The sequence below is a fragment of the Nematolebias whitei genome, chromosome 11, assembly GCF_014905685.2.
Source record: "Nematolebias whitei isolate Nwh7 chromosome 11, NemWhi1, whole genome shotgun sequence".
Taxonomy (NCBI): domain Eukaryota; kingdom Metazoa; phylum Chordata; class Actinopteri; order Cyprinodontiformes; family Rivulidae; genus Nematolebias; species Nematolebias whitei.
Window position 1 is genome coordinate 14,707,013 of NC_056508.1, and position 17,742 is coordinate 14,724,754.

A 17,742-nucleotide genomic window follows, 5' to 3' on the forward strand; every position below is an offset into this window, starting at 1 on the left:
GGACACACTGTTCCTTTCTTCGCAGGTCTGTCGGCGAGCGGCCGGAAGTGCTGCCCCCTGCTGGGCGGGAGGGTGACAGCAGGAACAAGATTTTTATTTATTTTATTATAATTTAATTATGATTTTTATTATTTTTATTTTATATAGTTTGGCGGCACCAGAGGTGATTCTACAATCTGCCACCCGCCATTGCTGTGTCTTGAACACAATGGTGGCCATTTTGTTTTTTCAAATGTTCATTTACACCTTTGGGCCACTGTAGCTTTAGCCTACATTACACAACAAAGTCCATGCTCAATAATCCAGGTATACAATCCAACATTTTTCAGTCAGGTCATCTGGACAGTTTCTTTTTTTTTTGTGCTGAAACGTTTCGCCTTCAATCCGGAAGGCTTCATCAGTCAAAGAAACACGCAACAAAACTGATTCTTCCACCAACAGCTTACTCGAAAGTGGAACAAACCAGTTCTGCTTGTGATAAGATGGTCTCTTTGGTACGCCCCTCCTCCATTGCCGGCCCTCTTCCTTGTTGTTCCACTTTGGAGTCAGCTGTTGGGGGAAGAATCAGTTTTGTTGTGTTTCTTTGACTGATGAAGCCTTCCGGACCGAAGGCGAAACGTTTCAGCACAAAAAAAAAGAAACTGTCCAGATGACCTGACTGAAAAATGTTGGTTTAGCCTACATTACACAACCTAATAAACACTTTGTACAAATCAGTTTAGTGTTAAATGATCATAACAAACAAAGAATAAATTCATGCAACCAGAAGTTATATCTATATTTAAAACACACAAAACAAAGCACAACCAGCTTTAAGCACTGCCTTTAATTTAACTATTAAACATAATTATGACACAAAATGGAGGATTTACCTGCAGTTACCTTTGTACAGATGAACATGTGGTACTTCCTGTTTATGAGGTCAGCTGCAGGGTTTTACATTTTTCCAGACTCAGTTTAGGTTTTGGAAATGGAATAAACTGTTTCCACTCTTGTGTCTTATTGAATGTTCCCCACTGACAACGTTTAACCTTTTTTTCTGATGATTTTTCTAAATATCCCTCTGACAGCAAAGTGTTCCTAATGCAAAACACCGACAATGTTGTCAGGAGTAAAAGGAGGTGCAGCTCTGCAGGTAAGGGGCGTTTACCTTCAGGACAAATTGAGATTTCTGATTGGTCACTTGCTGACAAGCTGTATGATTGACAGGTGGTGTCCAGGATCTGACGTGTGCAAAAAAAAAAATCAGATTTTACTGACCTGTTTAAGAGTGTCTTCATTTATTCCAAATTTATTCAATATTTTGGTGAATCTAAGGTTAGAAAACTGAGTTTTCTTTACAAAATCCTAATGATGGTTTCTTTATTTTTCAGGGTACAGACTTAAAATTTAGCGGTGCTTGAGCACCCCCAAAAAGAGGCTAAAATCACCACTGGGCAGCACGGTGGATCAGTTTGTAGAGCTGCCGCCTTCAGCACGAAGGTTGCTGGATTGATTCCTGGCTGGTGGGGGCCATTCTGGGTGGAGTTGGCATGTTCTCTCTGTGCATACGTGCACTGCATGATCTAAAAAGGAAGAAGCAGGTAAAGGTGATGGATAGATGGATTTTATATTTTTATTTAATTTTATTATTTAATTTTATTGTTTCATTTCATTTCGATTTATTATTATTTTATTTCATTTTAAAGCAGATGTAAATTTTTGACACATTTATTTATGGGCAGATGACTGAACTGCCCTGCTGGTTAGTGGCTTACAGAGAATTTATTAACCTAAATGTAATAAAAGAAAATAAACATTTAACGTAATGGCTCACAAAAATTATAAAGGTGGACGTTTCCTAAACTCTGTTTTTAGTTGCACTGCAGGAAATTGAGATTTTTATTTTAATTGTTATTTATAGTTGTTTCAATCTTTTTCTTTTTACATCTAAAACTCAGCTATTAAATGTATTTATGTTTTTAATGTAATTGCTTCATTCACGATTAAAGTTATTTGCCTTATGAACTTGTATCTTATTAAATGAAACACTGCTCTCTGGTTTTACTGTCATGTTGTATATTGATAAAGTTTTTATGTACTTTATATGTTCTTTGCATTCACTCTTGTCAAAAAATATTTTGTTTTGCTGTACAGGAAGTAACACAATGCACAAAATAATAATGTGCAGTAAATTGTGAATTTTACAGAACAACCAAAACAAAACGTAAGACTGCAAACAATATGTAACATCTTCAAAGACAAACACACTGAGCTAAACCACAGAACAACACACTCTTTTAATCAAAGTCAAAATTAGACAAATTCACTATGAAGGTATTTTTAAATGAATGAGGTACATAAATTAAAACAAAAAGAAAAGCTACGAGTACTTGGAAATACAAAATGAGCAACATTACAAAGAAAACCACCAAAACAAGACATGAAATGTGTACCAGAGGAACATTTGACACAAATTAAACTGGAAGGATGTAAAGGACCAGTCATTAACAGTTCTTCACGGATTTTCAGGTTTGAGGGTTCTGACACTACGACTCGACATTGGACCACTGAGCCACAGTCCGGTTCTTTTTCTCCTCAGGTGAGACGTTTCTGACGTTGTCTGGTTCAGGAGTGGCCTGACTTGAGGATGGCAAAACAACACAAAAATAAAATGACTATTCTTCTAGAAATTGTTATATTTTGACTTTAAAGTGACAGTTCGGCTCATTTAAAGGTAAGTTCCCTGCAAAGATTATGAACAATTAATATCTTACTTGTTGTAAACACCTCTTTAAATAAAGCAGAGTTTTATTCTGACTTTATCGATGAGCTCCAGGGGTCTGCAACCTGCGGCTCTGGAGCCACATGTGGCTCTGTGGTCCCTCTGCAGCGGCTCTTTCAAGCTTTGACCAAAACTGGAATAAAACTGAATTTTATAGCTTGTTATACCCACAATAAAAACAAGTCGTTTTAGCAGTTTTCCTGTCATTTCCTCTGCAAATATGTGGAAACAAGTACTAATACACAGAGTAAATTATACTCTAACTTTATTTTTTCAAAGTAGGATATAGTTTCTCCACAATAAAAAACAAACAAACACATAAGCATGCACAGTTCATTGCTTTAGTTTTTTTAAAATAGGCAACATATATATATATATATACACACACACACACATATATATATATATATATATATATATATATATATAATTATTATTTTTTTTTTTTTTACAGGAATCCAGTCTTCTGCGATAGAGTTGCAACCTGGATATGGGCACCAGTGACCACCTGCAACCCAAAAAAGAAAAAGCGAGTAAAATGATGGATGGATGGATGGATGGATGGATGGATGGATGGATGGATGGATGGATGGATGGATGGAAGAATGGATGGATGAAATCCAGTCTTTTCTTTTGTCTTAAAATGTATAAATATCAACAAATGTTAACAATCATTGGATGTTTTTAGTTTTATAATTTCATGCCTACTGGTCAGAAAAGCTCCCTCTAACAAACCTAAAGTGGCCCATGGGCCACCAGTTGATACTGACAGTTGTAGCAGGTTTTGCAGCTCTTGGACACGTTTAATGTAGTGAACAAAAGGGCAGATATGACTCTTTTGTTCCTAGAGGTCGCAGACCCCCAGAGCTAATTTTAAGTGGAGCCAAGACAAAAGTGCTGCCGTCCTAAAACAGCTCTAAACATTTTATATAATGCTCATACAAACAACAAGCTTTTATATTATCATCAATTTCACATTACACTGTTTACATATTATTATTATTATTATTTACAAGTGCAAATAGCAGATGCCAACCGGTAAACAGAGAACTTCTCTTTGCAGCTCAGCTCCCTCTTCACCACAATGGACCAATACAGATTGCACAATACCACAGAAGCTGCACAGATCTGTCTGTTGGTCCCACGCTCCATTCTTCCCTCACTCATGAACACGACCCTGAGATACCTGAACTCCTCCACTTGAGGCAGAACCTCACCCTCCACCCAGAGAGAGCAATCCACACTTTTCCATCTGAGGACCACGGCCTCAGGTTTGGAGCTCAGGTGCTGATTCTCATCCAGCCGCTTCACATTCGGCTGCAAACCCCAGTGAGAGCTGGCGATCACGGCACAATGACGTCGACAGGACCACGTTATCTGCAAATCGTAGAGGCAAAATCCTGAGTCCAATGAACTGGACTCCCTTCACCTCTGGCTGCAATGAAAAATTCTGTTGATAAAGTTATGAAGAGAATTGGTGGTCCAAATCAAATTACAATGCAAACCAAACCCTTGCACTGCTTGTACAAGGCTGAACGTCCCACAGTAGAGGAGCACAGTCAAATGCCTTATCCAAGTCCATAAAACATGTAGACTGGATGGACAAACTCCCCGGCACCTCAAGGACCCTAGTGAGGGTAAAGAGCTGGTCCAGTGTTCCACGGCAGGGACAGACAGGGACATTGTTCCTCCTGACCTTTGCTCCCAACAATAAAATAATATATATATGTGGGATTAACCATTTAATGACCACATCGCCTCAGAATAAATGCTTATGTTTGTTCATGTTTGTTTATGTTCGTGTTGCTGTTAGGCGTATTGTTTCTTTGCTGCTAGTGCTTAGTGTGTTTTAAGTTAACATTTTTCTTAGTTCGTATCTTAGATCTTATTACTGTTTTTCTTTTACATTTTAATACTTTTGTTGGATGTAACTGGGACCCTGTGTGCACAATTTTGTTCTACCACATGTGGTGTGAATGACAAATGAAGAGCCTTGAATCTTTATGACATATTGTTTAATTCTGAATTATTATAAAACATTTGACCTTGGAGTTGACATTAATAAACTTTGGCCTTTTTTTTTTTTTTTTATTCATTCAACCTTTATTTAAGGTTAATCCCATTGAGCCTCGGGGACTCATTTACAAGAGAGACCTGGCCTTGGACCAGGTTAGCTAGTCTACATATCTTTTTCTCTAAACTTACAGTATCCTGATGCATGCTCAATAATCCAGGTAGAAAAATCTAAAAAAGTTAAATCTGGTCCTCTGGACATTCAAAAAAAACAAAAAAACAAAGCAAAACAACAAAAAAATGTAGAAACGTTTCATCTCTCATCCAAGAGACTTCCTCAGTCTGAGGTGCTGTTTTCAGCTCAGTCTCTTAAATAGCACCTTCTCAGAGTGGATCAACCAGTTTTGCTGCTGACAACCAAAACCAGCTGATCACATGCTCAAGAAGGACCATCAGCCTAACAATGGATCATTAGCACACTGATGGCTGTTTACTGTTCACAGAGGGCTGAGTGATACTAGCAATCACAGCATTTTAAGAGGGGGACAGTTGAACCCGGAGGCCTCCACCCCTGTTTAATGATGGATGATTTCTTTTCACAAAGATGGCCTCCTTTACTCCTCTCTCAAACCATCGTTCCTCTCTGTCCAGGATGTGCACATCTTCATCCCTGAAAGAGTGACCGCTGGCCTGGAGATGAGTGTAGACCGCAGAGTCCTGGCCTGATGATGTTGATCTTCTGTGCTGGGCCATCCTTTTGGCCAGTGGCTGTTTAGTTTCCCCGATGTAAGACTGATCACAGCCCTCCTGACACTGAACAGCATACACAACATTACTCTGTTTGTGCCGGGGGACTGGATCTTTGGGATGAACCAGTCTTTGCCGTAATGTATTTTGGGGTTTAAAAGCCACTGGGACGTTGTGTTGACAAAGTGTCGACAAAGTGGCATCATTCCCAAGAGCCTGGAACTAAAATCTTCGGTCAGCGGGCACAGGGCAAGCAAGATCCTTCAGAAGGCACAGACCCAGCTGCTGAATGAACGGGTGAGACAGACCAATTTTACTATTGAGGCCTTGAAGGCCAAAGAAGATCACATTAAACAGAAACTAACTATGTGTCTAGATCAGACCACACTTCAGCAAGTGTTGGACTGTACAGATCAGGCACGCTTAGCACAGCATGTCAAGTCCAAGACTCAACAACAAAATAAGTTTAACTTACTAATAACTCATCAACACCATCATTATTCCAATAACAACAAATTCAGTGTAGGACAACACTCCAGTAGTCAATTACATGCCAGGGAGACAGAAAAGTGGGTGAAGAATTTATCTGACAGACAGCTCACCCAGCCAGAGACAGAGATTCTTGCCAGGGGACTGAACTTTGCGGTTGCACCAAGTACAATTCCTCTGGTGGAGATGATCACAGCCACAGAATCAGCCATCCGCAACAACAAAATGAAAGAGGCTGAAGCAGAGCAACTCAGAATCAAAGTTTCATCCTGCCTCAGCAATGCCAAACCACCACCTTCCAACATCAGTAGAGAGGAGAGGGATGCACTCACCACTCTTAGCATGGACAAAAACATCATCATTCTCCCAGCAGACAAAGGAAGGTGCACAGTGATTTTGAACCAGAAAGACTATCATGAGAAAGTTATGACACTCCTTAGTGACTTAACCACTTATGAACCTCTGAAAAGAGATCCAGGAAGTGGTTACAAGAAGAAGTTAATAGATTGCCTGAAAAATTTGGAGCAGGACAAGGCTATTGACCGTTTTCTGTACCACAGACTGTACCCAGGGGAGGCCACACCTAGTCTGTATGGTTTACCTAAAATCCACAAACAAGGTGTACCTTTAAGACCTATTGTTAGCATGATTAACTCTGTCACTTACAATGTTTCCAAATATCTGGCGTCTGCACTCATCCCTTTAGTTGGCAGCTCAGAACACCACATACAGAACACCATGGACTTTGTGGATAAGGTGAGGGATGTCATCATGGAGACTGATGAAACAATGGTCTCTTTTGATGTCACATCACTCTTTACGTGCATTCCTGTTGATGATGCAGTAGAGGTGGTCAGTTTAAGATTAAAATCAGACACCACTCTGAGCAGCAGGACCACGCTTTCCACAGAACAACTGTGTCAACTCTTGAAACTGTGCCTGCAGTCAACCTACTTCACATATGGGGAGCAATATTATAGGCAGAAACATGGGTGTGCTATGGGGTCTCCACTTTCTCCTATTGTTGCCAACATGTACATGGAGGAGGTAGAAAAGAGAGCCTTGACGTCCTTTTCAGGGACACCACCAAGTCATTGGTTCAGGTATGTTGACGACACCTGGGTTAAAATCAAATCTCAGGAAGTCCAACATTTTACTGACCACATCAACTCTGTGGATAAATACATCAAGTTCACACGAGAAGATGTAAAAAATGGCAGGTTGGCTTTCTTGGACTGTGAGGTCTCAGTCTCTGATAGAGGACATTTGCAAACTGAGGTGTACCACAAACCCACCCACACAGACCAGTATTTGCAGTTTGACTCCCATCACCCTTTGGAGCACAAGTTAGGAGTCATCAGGACTCTGTATCACAGAGCAGACAGCGTCCCCACTAGCTCAGGAGCCAGGCAGAAGGAGAAATCCCACACAAGACAGGCTCTAGAGCAATGTGGATATCCTAACTGGGCCTTCCTGAAAGCAGAGAAGAAACCCAAACAGGACTCCAGTCAGCCATCAGGTGAAAAGGAGGAACCCAGACCCAGACCAGTGGTCATTCCATATGTTGAGGGAGTATCAGAGAAACTGAGACGTTTATTTTCTAAACATAACGTCCCAGTGGCTTTTAAACCCCAAAATACATTACGGCAAAGACTGGTTCATCCCAAAGATCCAGTCCCCCGGCACAAACAGAGTAATGTTGTGTATGCTGTTCAGTGTCAGGAGGGTGATCAGTCTTACATCGGGGAAACTAAACAGCCACTGGTCAAAAGGATGGCCCAGCACAGAAGATCAACATCATCAGGCCAGGACTCTGCGGTCTACACTCATCTCCAGGCCAGCGGTCACTCTTTCAGGGATGAAGATGTTCACATCCTGGACAGAGAGGAACGATGGTTTGAGAGAGGAGTAAAGGAGGCCATCTTTGTGAAAAGAAACCGTCCATCATTAAACAGGGGTGGAGGCCTCCGGGTTCAACTGTCCCCCTCTTACAATGCTGTGATTGCTAGTATCACTCAGCCCTCTGTGAATAGTAAACAGCCATCAGTGTGCTAATGATCCATTGTTAGGCTGATGGTCCTTCTTGAGCATGTGAGCAGCTGGTTTTGGTTGTCAGCAGCAAAACTGGTTGATCCACTCTGAGAAGGTGCTATTTAAGAGACTGAGCTGAAAACAGCACCTCAGACTGAGGAAGTCTCTTGGATGAGAGACGAAACGTGTGTACATTTTTTTGTTGTTTTGCTTTGTTTTTTTTTGTTTGTTTGTTTTTTTTAATGTCCAGAGGACCAGATTTAACTTTTTTAGATAAACTTACAGTAGTTCAGCCCTTCTCAAATAGTGGGGCGCGCCCCACTGGGGGGGGGCCCGGAGCAATGCCGGTGGGGGGCGCGCATGTGGCCCCGTGGAACATTTTGCGGCAGGGATTAGGTTTTTATTTCTTTGGCACCATTCTCATTTTTCAGGGTGCATTCGGCAACTATTTGCTAAAATTTGACAACTCTCAGTTTGACTGATAATAAAGTTATGAACAAATATGTCTGTCTTGTCGTTTGGGGAGCCATGCTTGAACCGTGTCGCTGTGACACCTCCTCAGCTAGTGACGCTCTGACGCTTGTCACCCACAGCACGCATGCGACAGAGAATAAACTCAAAGCGAGAGCGTTACCTGCCCCTCTTACGCTTTTACTTTAACAATTTTTTGTTTGTTGGTCAAAGCACTTTTTTTTTTTAAATACAGAATTAATGTTTAATAAATGTTAGGACTCTATTCTTTACTAACAAGTCCTCCGCTCTGGACTCATTTCACCCACAGCACGCATGCAACAAAGAGTATAAACTCAAAGCGAGAGCGACACCTGCCCCCTCTTTCCTCTTTCGTGTTAACAAAATTTTTTAGTTTTATCGATTGTCAAAGCACAATTTTGATGTTTTTTTTTTTAATTTGTTATAAAAACAGATGTTTAACAAATGTTAGGACTTTATTCTTTGCTAACAAAATATATTTTATGTCATTAAACAACTTGTCAGGTTCTTCTCTTGTGAGCGCAAGATAAGAATTTAATTTATTAATTTAATTTAATTTCAGGCAAATTGATGCACTTCAAGCCTTTTCTGTTACAGACTATAAAACAATGTTAATAATCTTTGTTGTAAGCTGATCTATATTTCTTTCTTTTTTTATTTAATGTTAATAAGGACACAATGTTATGCAGAGGTGTACTTATAACAATTTTTTAGACAAATTATACTATTTACAGTTGCGGAGGAGAGTTGGGAGGCGCAAAATGTTTACTTCTTCCTGGGGGGGGGGGGGGGGGCGTAACTGAAAAAAAATTGAGAAGCACTGCAGTAGTTCAAACAGCTATCTACAGCAGGTGAGATATTGTTGATGATAACTATCACATGCTCTTTAAAGCGCAGTGTGCAGTACCCTTATCCGCCACACGGGGGCGACATTTCCCCGCGCTGAACAGAGCGGACCGCCACGCCTGTAGGCGGAGCAGAACTCAGTCGTAGCCCAGCGGAGTCGGAGCAGACGCTGGAAATAGACAACAACAGTGACGGGCAGAGACGGCATTTCTCTTTTGCTTTTAGTTATGGGTGTAGTCTGAGCGGTAGATACAGTAGCGCGCCGCAGTTTACCTCGAAGTTTCATCCTGATGAAGGAGCTCCGTCCTGGCTGAGTTTGGGAGATGGGAGTACTTAGCATCGCAGACCAGGTAATGCTAAAAGAAAGCGCTCTGTGTTGCGCCGCCGTGGCGCAGTCTATTTGCTGGGAAAGCCTTCGCTCTACTGCGCAACATGCTACGTATTCATCGAACGCTTCCGTGCTAAATTGTGATGCATGCTTATTGTTTTGTAGATATCTTGATCACGTAGTTATATTTTTATTTTATTTGCGATGCTTGGCGTTTAGGGCGGTAATGTTTGCGTTGTTGGCAGTGTATCCTGAACCGTAGTCTGGGTCAGGGCCAGCTCATTTGGCTAGCTGACGTAAGTACCAAGAAACGGGCCCGTAGGCCTAGGCCTCGGCTTGGTGTAATTACTGGAAAGGAAAAGGGGGAGAAAGCAAGTTTTGTATTCATTTTATTGCTGTAAATGTCGAAATTAACATTTACCACCCTTTTTGTTTTATATTAGTTTATATTTATTTTTGGCCGTCTGTAATGAATGATAAATGTGAAATGAAGGTTTATCCGATCGGTGTGGACGTTAGCAGTAACTCGGTGGTATTTTGTGTTGCAGCCTCCTCTGGTCCAGGCTATCTTCAGTCGTAATACTGAAGAAGTTCAACTGTTATTGCACAAAAAGGAAGATGCCAATGCACTGGTATGATGGGAGCACGCAGGGTTTTGTTAGATGAAGGTGCATCGTCAGTCTCCTCACTGATTGTGTGTTTGACAGGACCAGGAGCGTCGCACGCCTCTTCATGCTGCTGCCTGTGTGGGTGACGTCCATATAATGGACATCCTCATTGAATCAGGTGAGTCTGCTGCACATGTCCACAGGTCTGCCTGCTCTTTGTCCCACTAACACATTGTGCACATAAACAACTGTATAAGACTTGAGCCCTGCAGCTAAAATGGTGTTTCTGCTCCTCACAGGCGCCAACGTCAACGCTAAAGACCACATTTGGTTGACCCCGTTGCACAGAGCAGCCGCTTCCAGGAATGACGTAAGCCATTTGAATTTGTGTTTATTAAACCTTAATCAGATTTTGTATTTTAATTGTTGCCTGAAGGTGAAGGGAAGATTTCACAAGATTGTGCATAACGTAATTAAAAGTGTTTGCCCCCGACAGCTCTGTAATGGCTCTTTCTCAACATAAGATGGTTTTAGTTTCAAATGCTGGCACGAAGATACTATTTCTTTGAAGTGCTCGAGACATGCATATCCTACAAACACAAAAAGTGGGGAAAATACATTTTATTGTTTAAGAAATTTGGCCGTGTACACTATTTTACGTATTTTGTCACATAACTGGTATATTTTCTTTTGAACTTGGAGCAGCCAGAGTGAAACAGGAAGTGACATCAAAGGGGACCTCCTTGTTTTTTTGTTTATTGAAACAGTACTGTTTGACTCTTCTTCATGTTTCTCTGATAGTGACTCAGAATAATGTAAAGAAACATCGTATTTGCCTCTACTGTCTTTGTTGTTAGCCATTATAGCAATGCTCTGTTTACATGCAGGCGTTCCCCTTTTACATCACTTCCTGTTACTGCGCATGCAAATATCTCAATAACTGTTCATCTCAGTGGCGTGAGAATTTATTTTATTATTATTTGCATTAGACTATTAATGTTATCATTCCAAAAATGCATTCATATTTATTACAGAGTTTTGATGTCACAGGCACTTTAAGGAGGGATTTTCAGTTGCAACTAGATCTTGCCTCCAGTTTGTTCGGTGGACAACCAAGTGAAAGAGACATGGATTAAAGTTCTCCGACGCCGCAACAGATTTTCACTCGTTTATTGCGTGGGTTATGCTCCATCCCTCCCCCCCCAGCAATAAGTGAAAAACCGCAAAGTAGGGATGTTATTTTAGTATTTATATACAGTAATCCCTCGTTTATCACTGTTGTTTGGGACCATGCCCACCCACAATAAGTGAAAAACCACAAAGCAGGAATACAGTAGTCCACGTTCAGTTCAAGTTCAGTAAACTTTGTCATGACATGTGCCAGGCTGTAATCACACTCATCACCTGTTACTCCCAATCTCCCTTCTTAAATAAACAGTTTAAATTTAAATACTGTAATATTTTAAATAAACAATCCATGCAGCATGGATTGTTTATTTAAAATATTACATTGAATTTAAATTGTATAGAAGAGAAGTGCAGCAGGACATGAAAGTGATGTCACACAGCTTCAGGAGCAGAAATGTACTTTTTGATCAATTACACTGCAACAACTGAACATAGAAGTTCTAAAATAATTTTAAAATAACTTAACAATTTAATATTTTGTGATTATGACGATTTTATGATGTGACATACTTTGAATTTTAAGTTGGAAGACAAAAGTCGATCAAGACTTACAAAATGTTTGTTTTGAAAATATGCCAAGTAAACGATACGTTTGTATAAAAATAAATAAAAGCGACCCATTTGGATGATATTTTAGATAAACAACACTCTTTACAATAAATAAACTATACTAACAATAATAAAAATCTTAAATACAATAACAGTCAGAAGCAGAACATTAAGCAGCAATAGACTGTTTACAATCTAACTAATCAAGTTTTTAAGTTTTTGGCCAAAAAGACCAACTTGTTCACATTTTATGCCAAAATCACAGATCTAGTTGCAGTGAATATCTCCAGTGGTGGAGAAAACTGCTCACTAACAACAGTAGCAGGAATAGAGAGGTAGAGCTTTGCTAATTTTGCAGTGTGGCTGTATTTGGCCTCCATCCATCCATCCATCCATTTTCCTCCGCTTATCCGGGGTCGGGTCGCGGGGGTAGCAGCCTAAGTAGGGAGGCCCAGACTTCCCTCTCCCCAGCCACTTGGTCCAGCTCCTCCGGGGGAATCCCAAAGCGTTCCCAGGCCAGCCGAGAAACATAGTCCCTCCAGCGTATCCTGGGTCTTCCTCTGGGCCTCCTCCTGGTGGGACGTGTCCGGAAAACCTCACCAGGGAGGCGTCCAGGAGGCATCCTTAACAGATGCCCGAGCCACCTCTACTGGTTCCTCTCGACGTGGAGAAGCAGCGGCTCTATTCTGAGTCCCTCCCGGATGGTCGAGCTTCTCACCGTATCTCTAAGGAAGAGCCCAGACACCCTGCGGAGAAAACTAATTTCGGCCGCTTGTATCTGAGATCTCATTCTTTCGGTCACAACTCAAAGCTTGTGACCATAAATGAGGGTAGGAACGTAGATCGATGGGTAAATTGAGAGCTTTGCCTTTTGACTCGGCTCTCTCTTCACCACGACAGACCTGTACAGTGCCCACTTCATTGCAGACGCTGCACCTATCCGCCTATTGATCTTGCGTTCCATTTTTCCCTCATTCGTGAAGAAGACCCCAAGATACTTGAACTCCTCCACTTGGGGCAGGACCTCCTCCCTGACCTGGAGAGGGCACTCTACCCTTTTCCGGCTCAAGACCATGGCCTCGGATTTGGAGGAACTGATCTTCATCCCGGCTGCGTCGCACTCGGCTGCAAACCGCTCCAGCGAAAGCTGTAGATCACGATCTGATGAAGCCAATAGAACCACATCATCTGCAAAAAGCAGAGACGCAATCCTAAGGCCACCAAAACGGATCCCCTCAATACCTTGGCTGCGCCTAGAAATTCTGTCCATAAAAGTTATGAACAGAATCTGTGACAAAGGGCAACCTTGGCAGAGTCCAACTCTCACCGGGAACAAGCCCGACTTACTGCCGGCAATGCGGACCAGACTCTGACACCAGTCATACAGGGACCTAACATCCCGTATCAAAGGGCCCGGTACCCCATACTCCCAGAGTACTCCCCGAAGGGCGCGGTCGAACGCCTTCTCCAAGTTTACAAAGCGCATGTAGACCGGTTGGGCAAACTCCCACGCACCCTCCAGGACCCTGCTGAGAGTGTAGAGCTGGTCCAGTGTTCCATGATCAGGACAAAAACGGCACTGCTCCTCCTGAATCCGAGGTTCGACTATCTGACGGACCCTCCTCTCCAGAACCCCCGAATAGACCTTACCAGGGAGGTTTAAGAGCTTGATCCCTCTGTAGTTGGAACACACTCTACGGTCCCCCTTTTTGAATAAGGGAACCACCACCCCGGTCTGCCAATCCAGGGGAACTTCCCCCGATGTCCACACAATATTGCAGAGTCGTGTAAGCCAACACAACCCTACAACATCCAGAGCCCTAAGAAACTCCTTGCGAATCTCATCCACCCCTGGGGCCCTGCCACCAAGGAGCTTTTTAACCACCTTGGTGACCTCAGCACCAGAGATTGGAGGGCCCGACCCAGAGTCCCCAGGCTCCGCTTCCTCAGTGGAAGACGTGCCGGTGGGATTGAGGAGGTCTTCAAAGTATTCTGCCCACCGACCCACGACATCCCGAGTTGAAGTCAGCAGCACACCGCTCCCACTATAAACAGTGTTGGTGGCGTACCGCTTCTCCCCCCGAGACGCCGGATGGTGGACCAGAATCGCCTCGAAGCCGTGCGGAAGTCATTCTCCATGGCCTCTCTGAACTCCTCCCATGCCCAAGTTTTTTACCTCAGCAACCACCCGAGCCGCATGTTGCTTGGACTGCCGGTACCAATCAGCTGCTTCCGGGGTCCCACAGGCCAAAAAGGCCCGATAGGACTCCTTCTTCAGCCTGACAGCATCCCTCACCGATGGTGTCCACCACCGGGTTCGAGGGTTGCCGCCTCGACAGGCACTGACAACCTTGCAGCCGCGGCTCCGCTAAGCCGCTTCGACAATAGAGGCACGGAACATGGCCCACTCGGACTCAATGTCCCCCACCTCCCCCAGAACATGTTCAAAGTTCTCCCGGAGGTGGGAGTTAAAACTCCACCTCACAGGAGACTCTGCCAGACGTTCCCAGCAAACCCTCACAATACGTTTGGGTCTGCCAGGTCTGACCGGGATCCGCCCCTCTTTTCACCCGAGTGTCCAAGACATGTGGCCGCAGATCAGATGAGATGACGAGGGGCGGCTGTGGCTGAGTGGTTAGAGCAGTCGTCCTCCAATGCAAGAGTTGGGGGGTTCGATTCCACCAGCAGTCACATGTCTAAGTGTCCCTGGGCAAGACACTGAACCCCTCATAGCCTCTGATGTGTGTCCCATCAGTGTACGAATGTGATCTAAAGCACTGATTAGTCTCTTTAGAATGATTTGTTCAATTAGCTTTGTAGAGATCTAGTAGAGTGCTTTATGAATGGGTAAATGAGGCACAGATTGTAGTGTAAAGTGCTTTGAGTGTCTTGAAATAAGATAGAAAGGCGCTATAAAAGTACAGTCCATTTACCATTTACGACGACAACAAAGTCGATCATCGAACTGCGGCCTAGGGTGTCCTGGTGCCAAGAGCACGTATGGACACCCTTATGCTTGAACATGGTGTTCGTTATGGACAATCCATGATGAGCACAGGAGTCCAACAACAGAACACCACTCGGGTTCAGATCAGGGGGGCCGTTCCTCCCAACCACACCCCTCCAGGTCTCACTATCATTGCCCACGTGAGCATTGAAGTCCCCCAGCAGATCAAGGGAGTCCCCAGGAGGTGCACTTTCCAGTACCCCCTCCAAGGACTCCAAAAAGGGTGGATAATCTGAACTGCCGTTTGGTGCATAAGTACAAATGACAGTCAGAACCCGTCCCCCCACACGTAGGCGGAGGGAGGCCACCCTCTCATTCACCAGGGTGAACCCCAACACACAGGCACCAAGATGGGGGGGGCAATAAGTATGCCCACTCCTGCTCGGCACCTTTCACCAGGGGCAACTCCAGAGTGGAAGAGTGTCCAACCCCTCTGAAGGAAACTGGTTCCAGTGCCAGAGCCATGCATAGAGGTGAATCCGACTATTTCTAGCTGGAACCTCTCAACCTCACACACCAGCTCAGGCTCCTTCCCCACCAATGAGGTGACATTCCACGTCCCAATAGCCAGCTTCTGTAGCCGAGGATCAGACCGCCAGGGTCCCCGTCCTCGGCCACCACCCATCCAACATTGCACCTGACCCCTTTGGCCCCTCCCACATGTGGTGAGCCCATGGGAAGGGGGATCCACGTGTCCTCTTCGGGCTGTGCCCGGCCGAGCTCCATGGGTAAAAGCCCGGACACCAGGCACTCGCCCGCGTGCCCCATCTCCAGGCCTGGCTCCAGAGTGGGGCCCCGGTGACCCACGTCCAGGCGAGGGAACATCAAGTCCATTTCTTTTTCTCATCATAGGGGTCTTTGGGCTGCACTTTGTCTGGTCCCTCACCTAGGACCTGTCTGCCTTGGGTGACCCTACTAGGGGCGTAAAGCCCCTGACAGCATAGCTCCTATTGGGACACTCAAACCCCTCCACCACGGTAAGGTGGCAGCCCAGGGAGGGGGGTATTCTAAACAATGTTTCTAAATTCTAAACACTCTAAAAGAGCACAGAATGTCATGATTTCCCTTTCTGTGCCTTTACTGCCCTCAGCCATTTGAAAGCTGTCTTGGCCACGCCCACTTCTCCACTCTGCATACAGATCAGCTGCAGCAGGAAGTTTATCCTGCAATAAGGGCTGCACAGAGGCGCAGGAGGCGCTAAATAATTTTTAATTTATTTTAAATACAAATTCCATTATGATCATGCGGCTCATCCATCAATCAGCCAGTTGTGTCATGTCCAATCTTATTGTGAAAAACCGCGATAAGAGTGAGTCCACGATAAACGAACCACGAATTAGCAAGGGACCACTGTATATATTAAGGCTTCATAACCCCTTCCCACTTTTGCAATGTTCTAAACTGTAAACGCTCTAAAAGAGCACAGGTGTTATGATCTCCGCTCTCTGCCATGCCCACTTCTCCACTGCAGTCACACTCATGCTCATCACCTGTGTCACTCCCAATCTCCCTCCTTTTGTGTAAATAAACAATGTAAATTTAAATACTGCAACAGTTCAAATAAACAATCGATGCCGCATGAGCAGCATGGATGGTTCATTTAAAATAATCGAGCGCAACCTGAACCGAGCCTTTAGTTCCCCTCGGTGAATGGGCCAGGCCACCGAGAAGTGTCTTGGTGCTCCAGATGGCCAGTCCAACCGCAACTCCTGCTGCAGCAGGTGATGAATCATTTAAAATAATTTATTTTACTGATTTATCACCTGCTGCACCTGTGGACTGCGCTTGTTTGTTTGTTTGTTTATGTTTATGTGTGCTGTGCTTCTTAAACACTCCCCAGTCCCCCTCCCTGACAGTTTGATTGCCTCATGCCTGAAGTAATCCAGCATTCTTGTTCCTGCTCTGTTCCTGGCCCACTCCATAACACAGATTCCTCCCCTTTGCCTCCCCAAGACAGATACTTCTGCCCACTGGATATCTGGACCTCGACATCTGCTCTGCCTTCAGACCACTGATTCCAGCTAAAACCCTCAGAAGTTTTGCTTTTCCTGCCTCTGTGTGAATGACCCACGCCCGTATTTTTGAACACAAACTCAGACCCCGGACTCGGAGTTGAGCTCTCAGAACCAAGCTCCACATTCTGAGAGTGTTTGTCTGACTTTCGCCCACATATCACATGATCTGTCCAAACCTTCTTTCCCTCTGACGTCATCTCAGCTTTGGCTTTTCAGCTGTGATCTAGTGCTACAGAGTGACAGCTGATTGTCTCCTCCTGATAAAACTTTAAATATTTTTGTTCACTGCCGTTTCAGTTTGCGGGTCCCCCTCGTAATTCATTACACAGCAAAAGAGTCTTCCTTTTGCTCGATGCACGTGACCAATTCACTGCAGCCGAGGGAGATACCAGAACTGAAACACCATCACTTGCACTGCGCCCCAACCTCCCTGGGACTTTATCTAAAATCTAACTTTGTATTAAATGTTAATGTGATCGGAGCGTCATTTTCATCAAACAGACATGTGCAACTTGTGCGGGACCAAACTCCAGGTCCTAGAAAGAGAGCACTGTTGTGGGAGTGCGCTCAGCCTGAATGTCTCGCATGGCAAGACGGTCTGTTTCTGCAATTTTAGTTCTTATAATTAAACAATATTAATGTTTTAGTTCTTATAATTAAACAAT

At 43.9% G+C, this 17,742-nt stretch overlaps 1 protein-coding gene across 1 annotated transcript in view; it reads left to right on the forward strand.

The window, feature by feature from the left end:
• The first annotated feature begins 9,527 nt into the window (after positions 1-9,527).
• Positions 9,528-17,742, forward strand: part of ankrd52a (ankyrin repeat domain 52a) — a 30,044-nt gene continuing 21,829 nt past the window's right edge. Inside the window, exons 1-4 of the mRNA XM_037684674.1 lie at positions 9,528-9,732; positions 10,259-10,342; positions 10,418-10,496; positions 10,618-10,688. Coding sequence (XP_037540602.1) covers positions 9,706-9,732; positions 10,259-10,342; positions 10,418-10,496; positions 10,618-10,688 — 261 coding nt within the window. The 5' untranslated portion in view covers positions 9,528-9,705. The remainder of the gene's footprint in view (positions 9,733-10,258; positions 10,343-10,417; positions 10,497-10,617; positions 10,689-17,742) is intronic.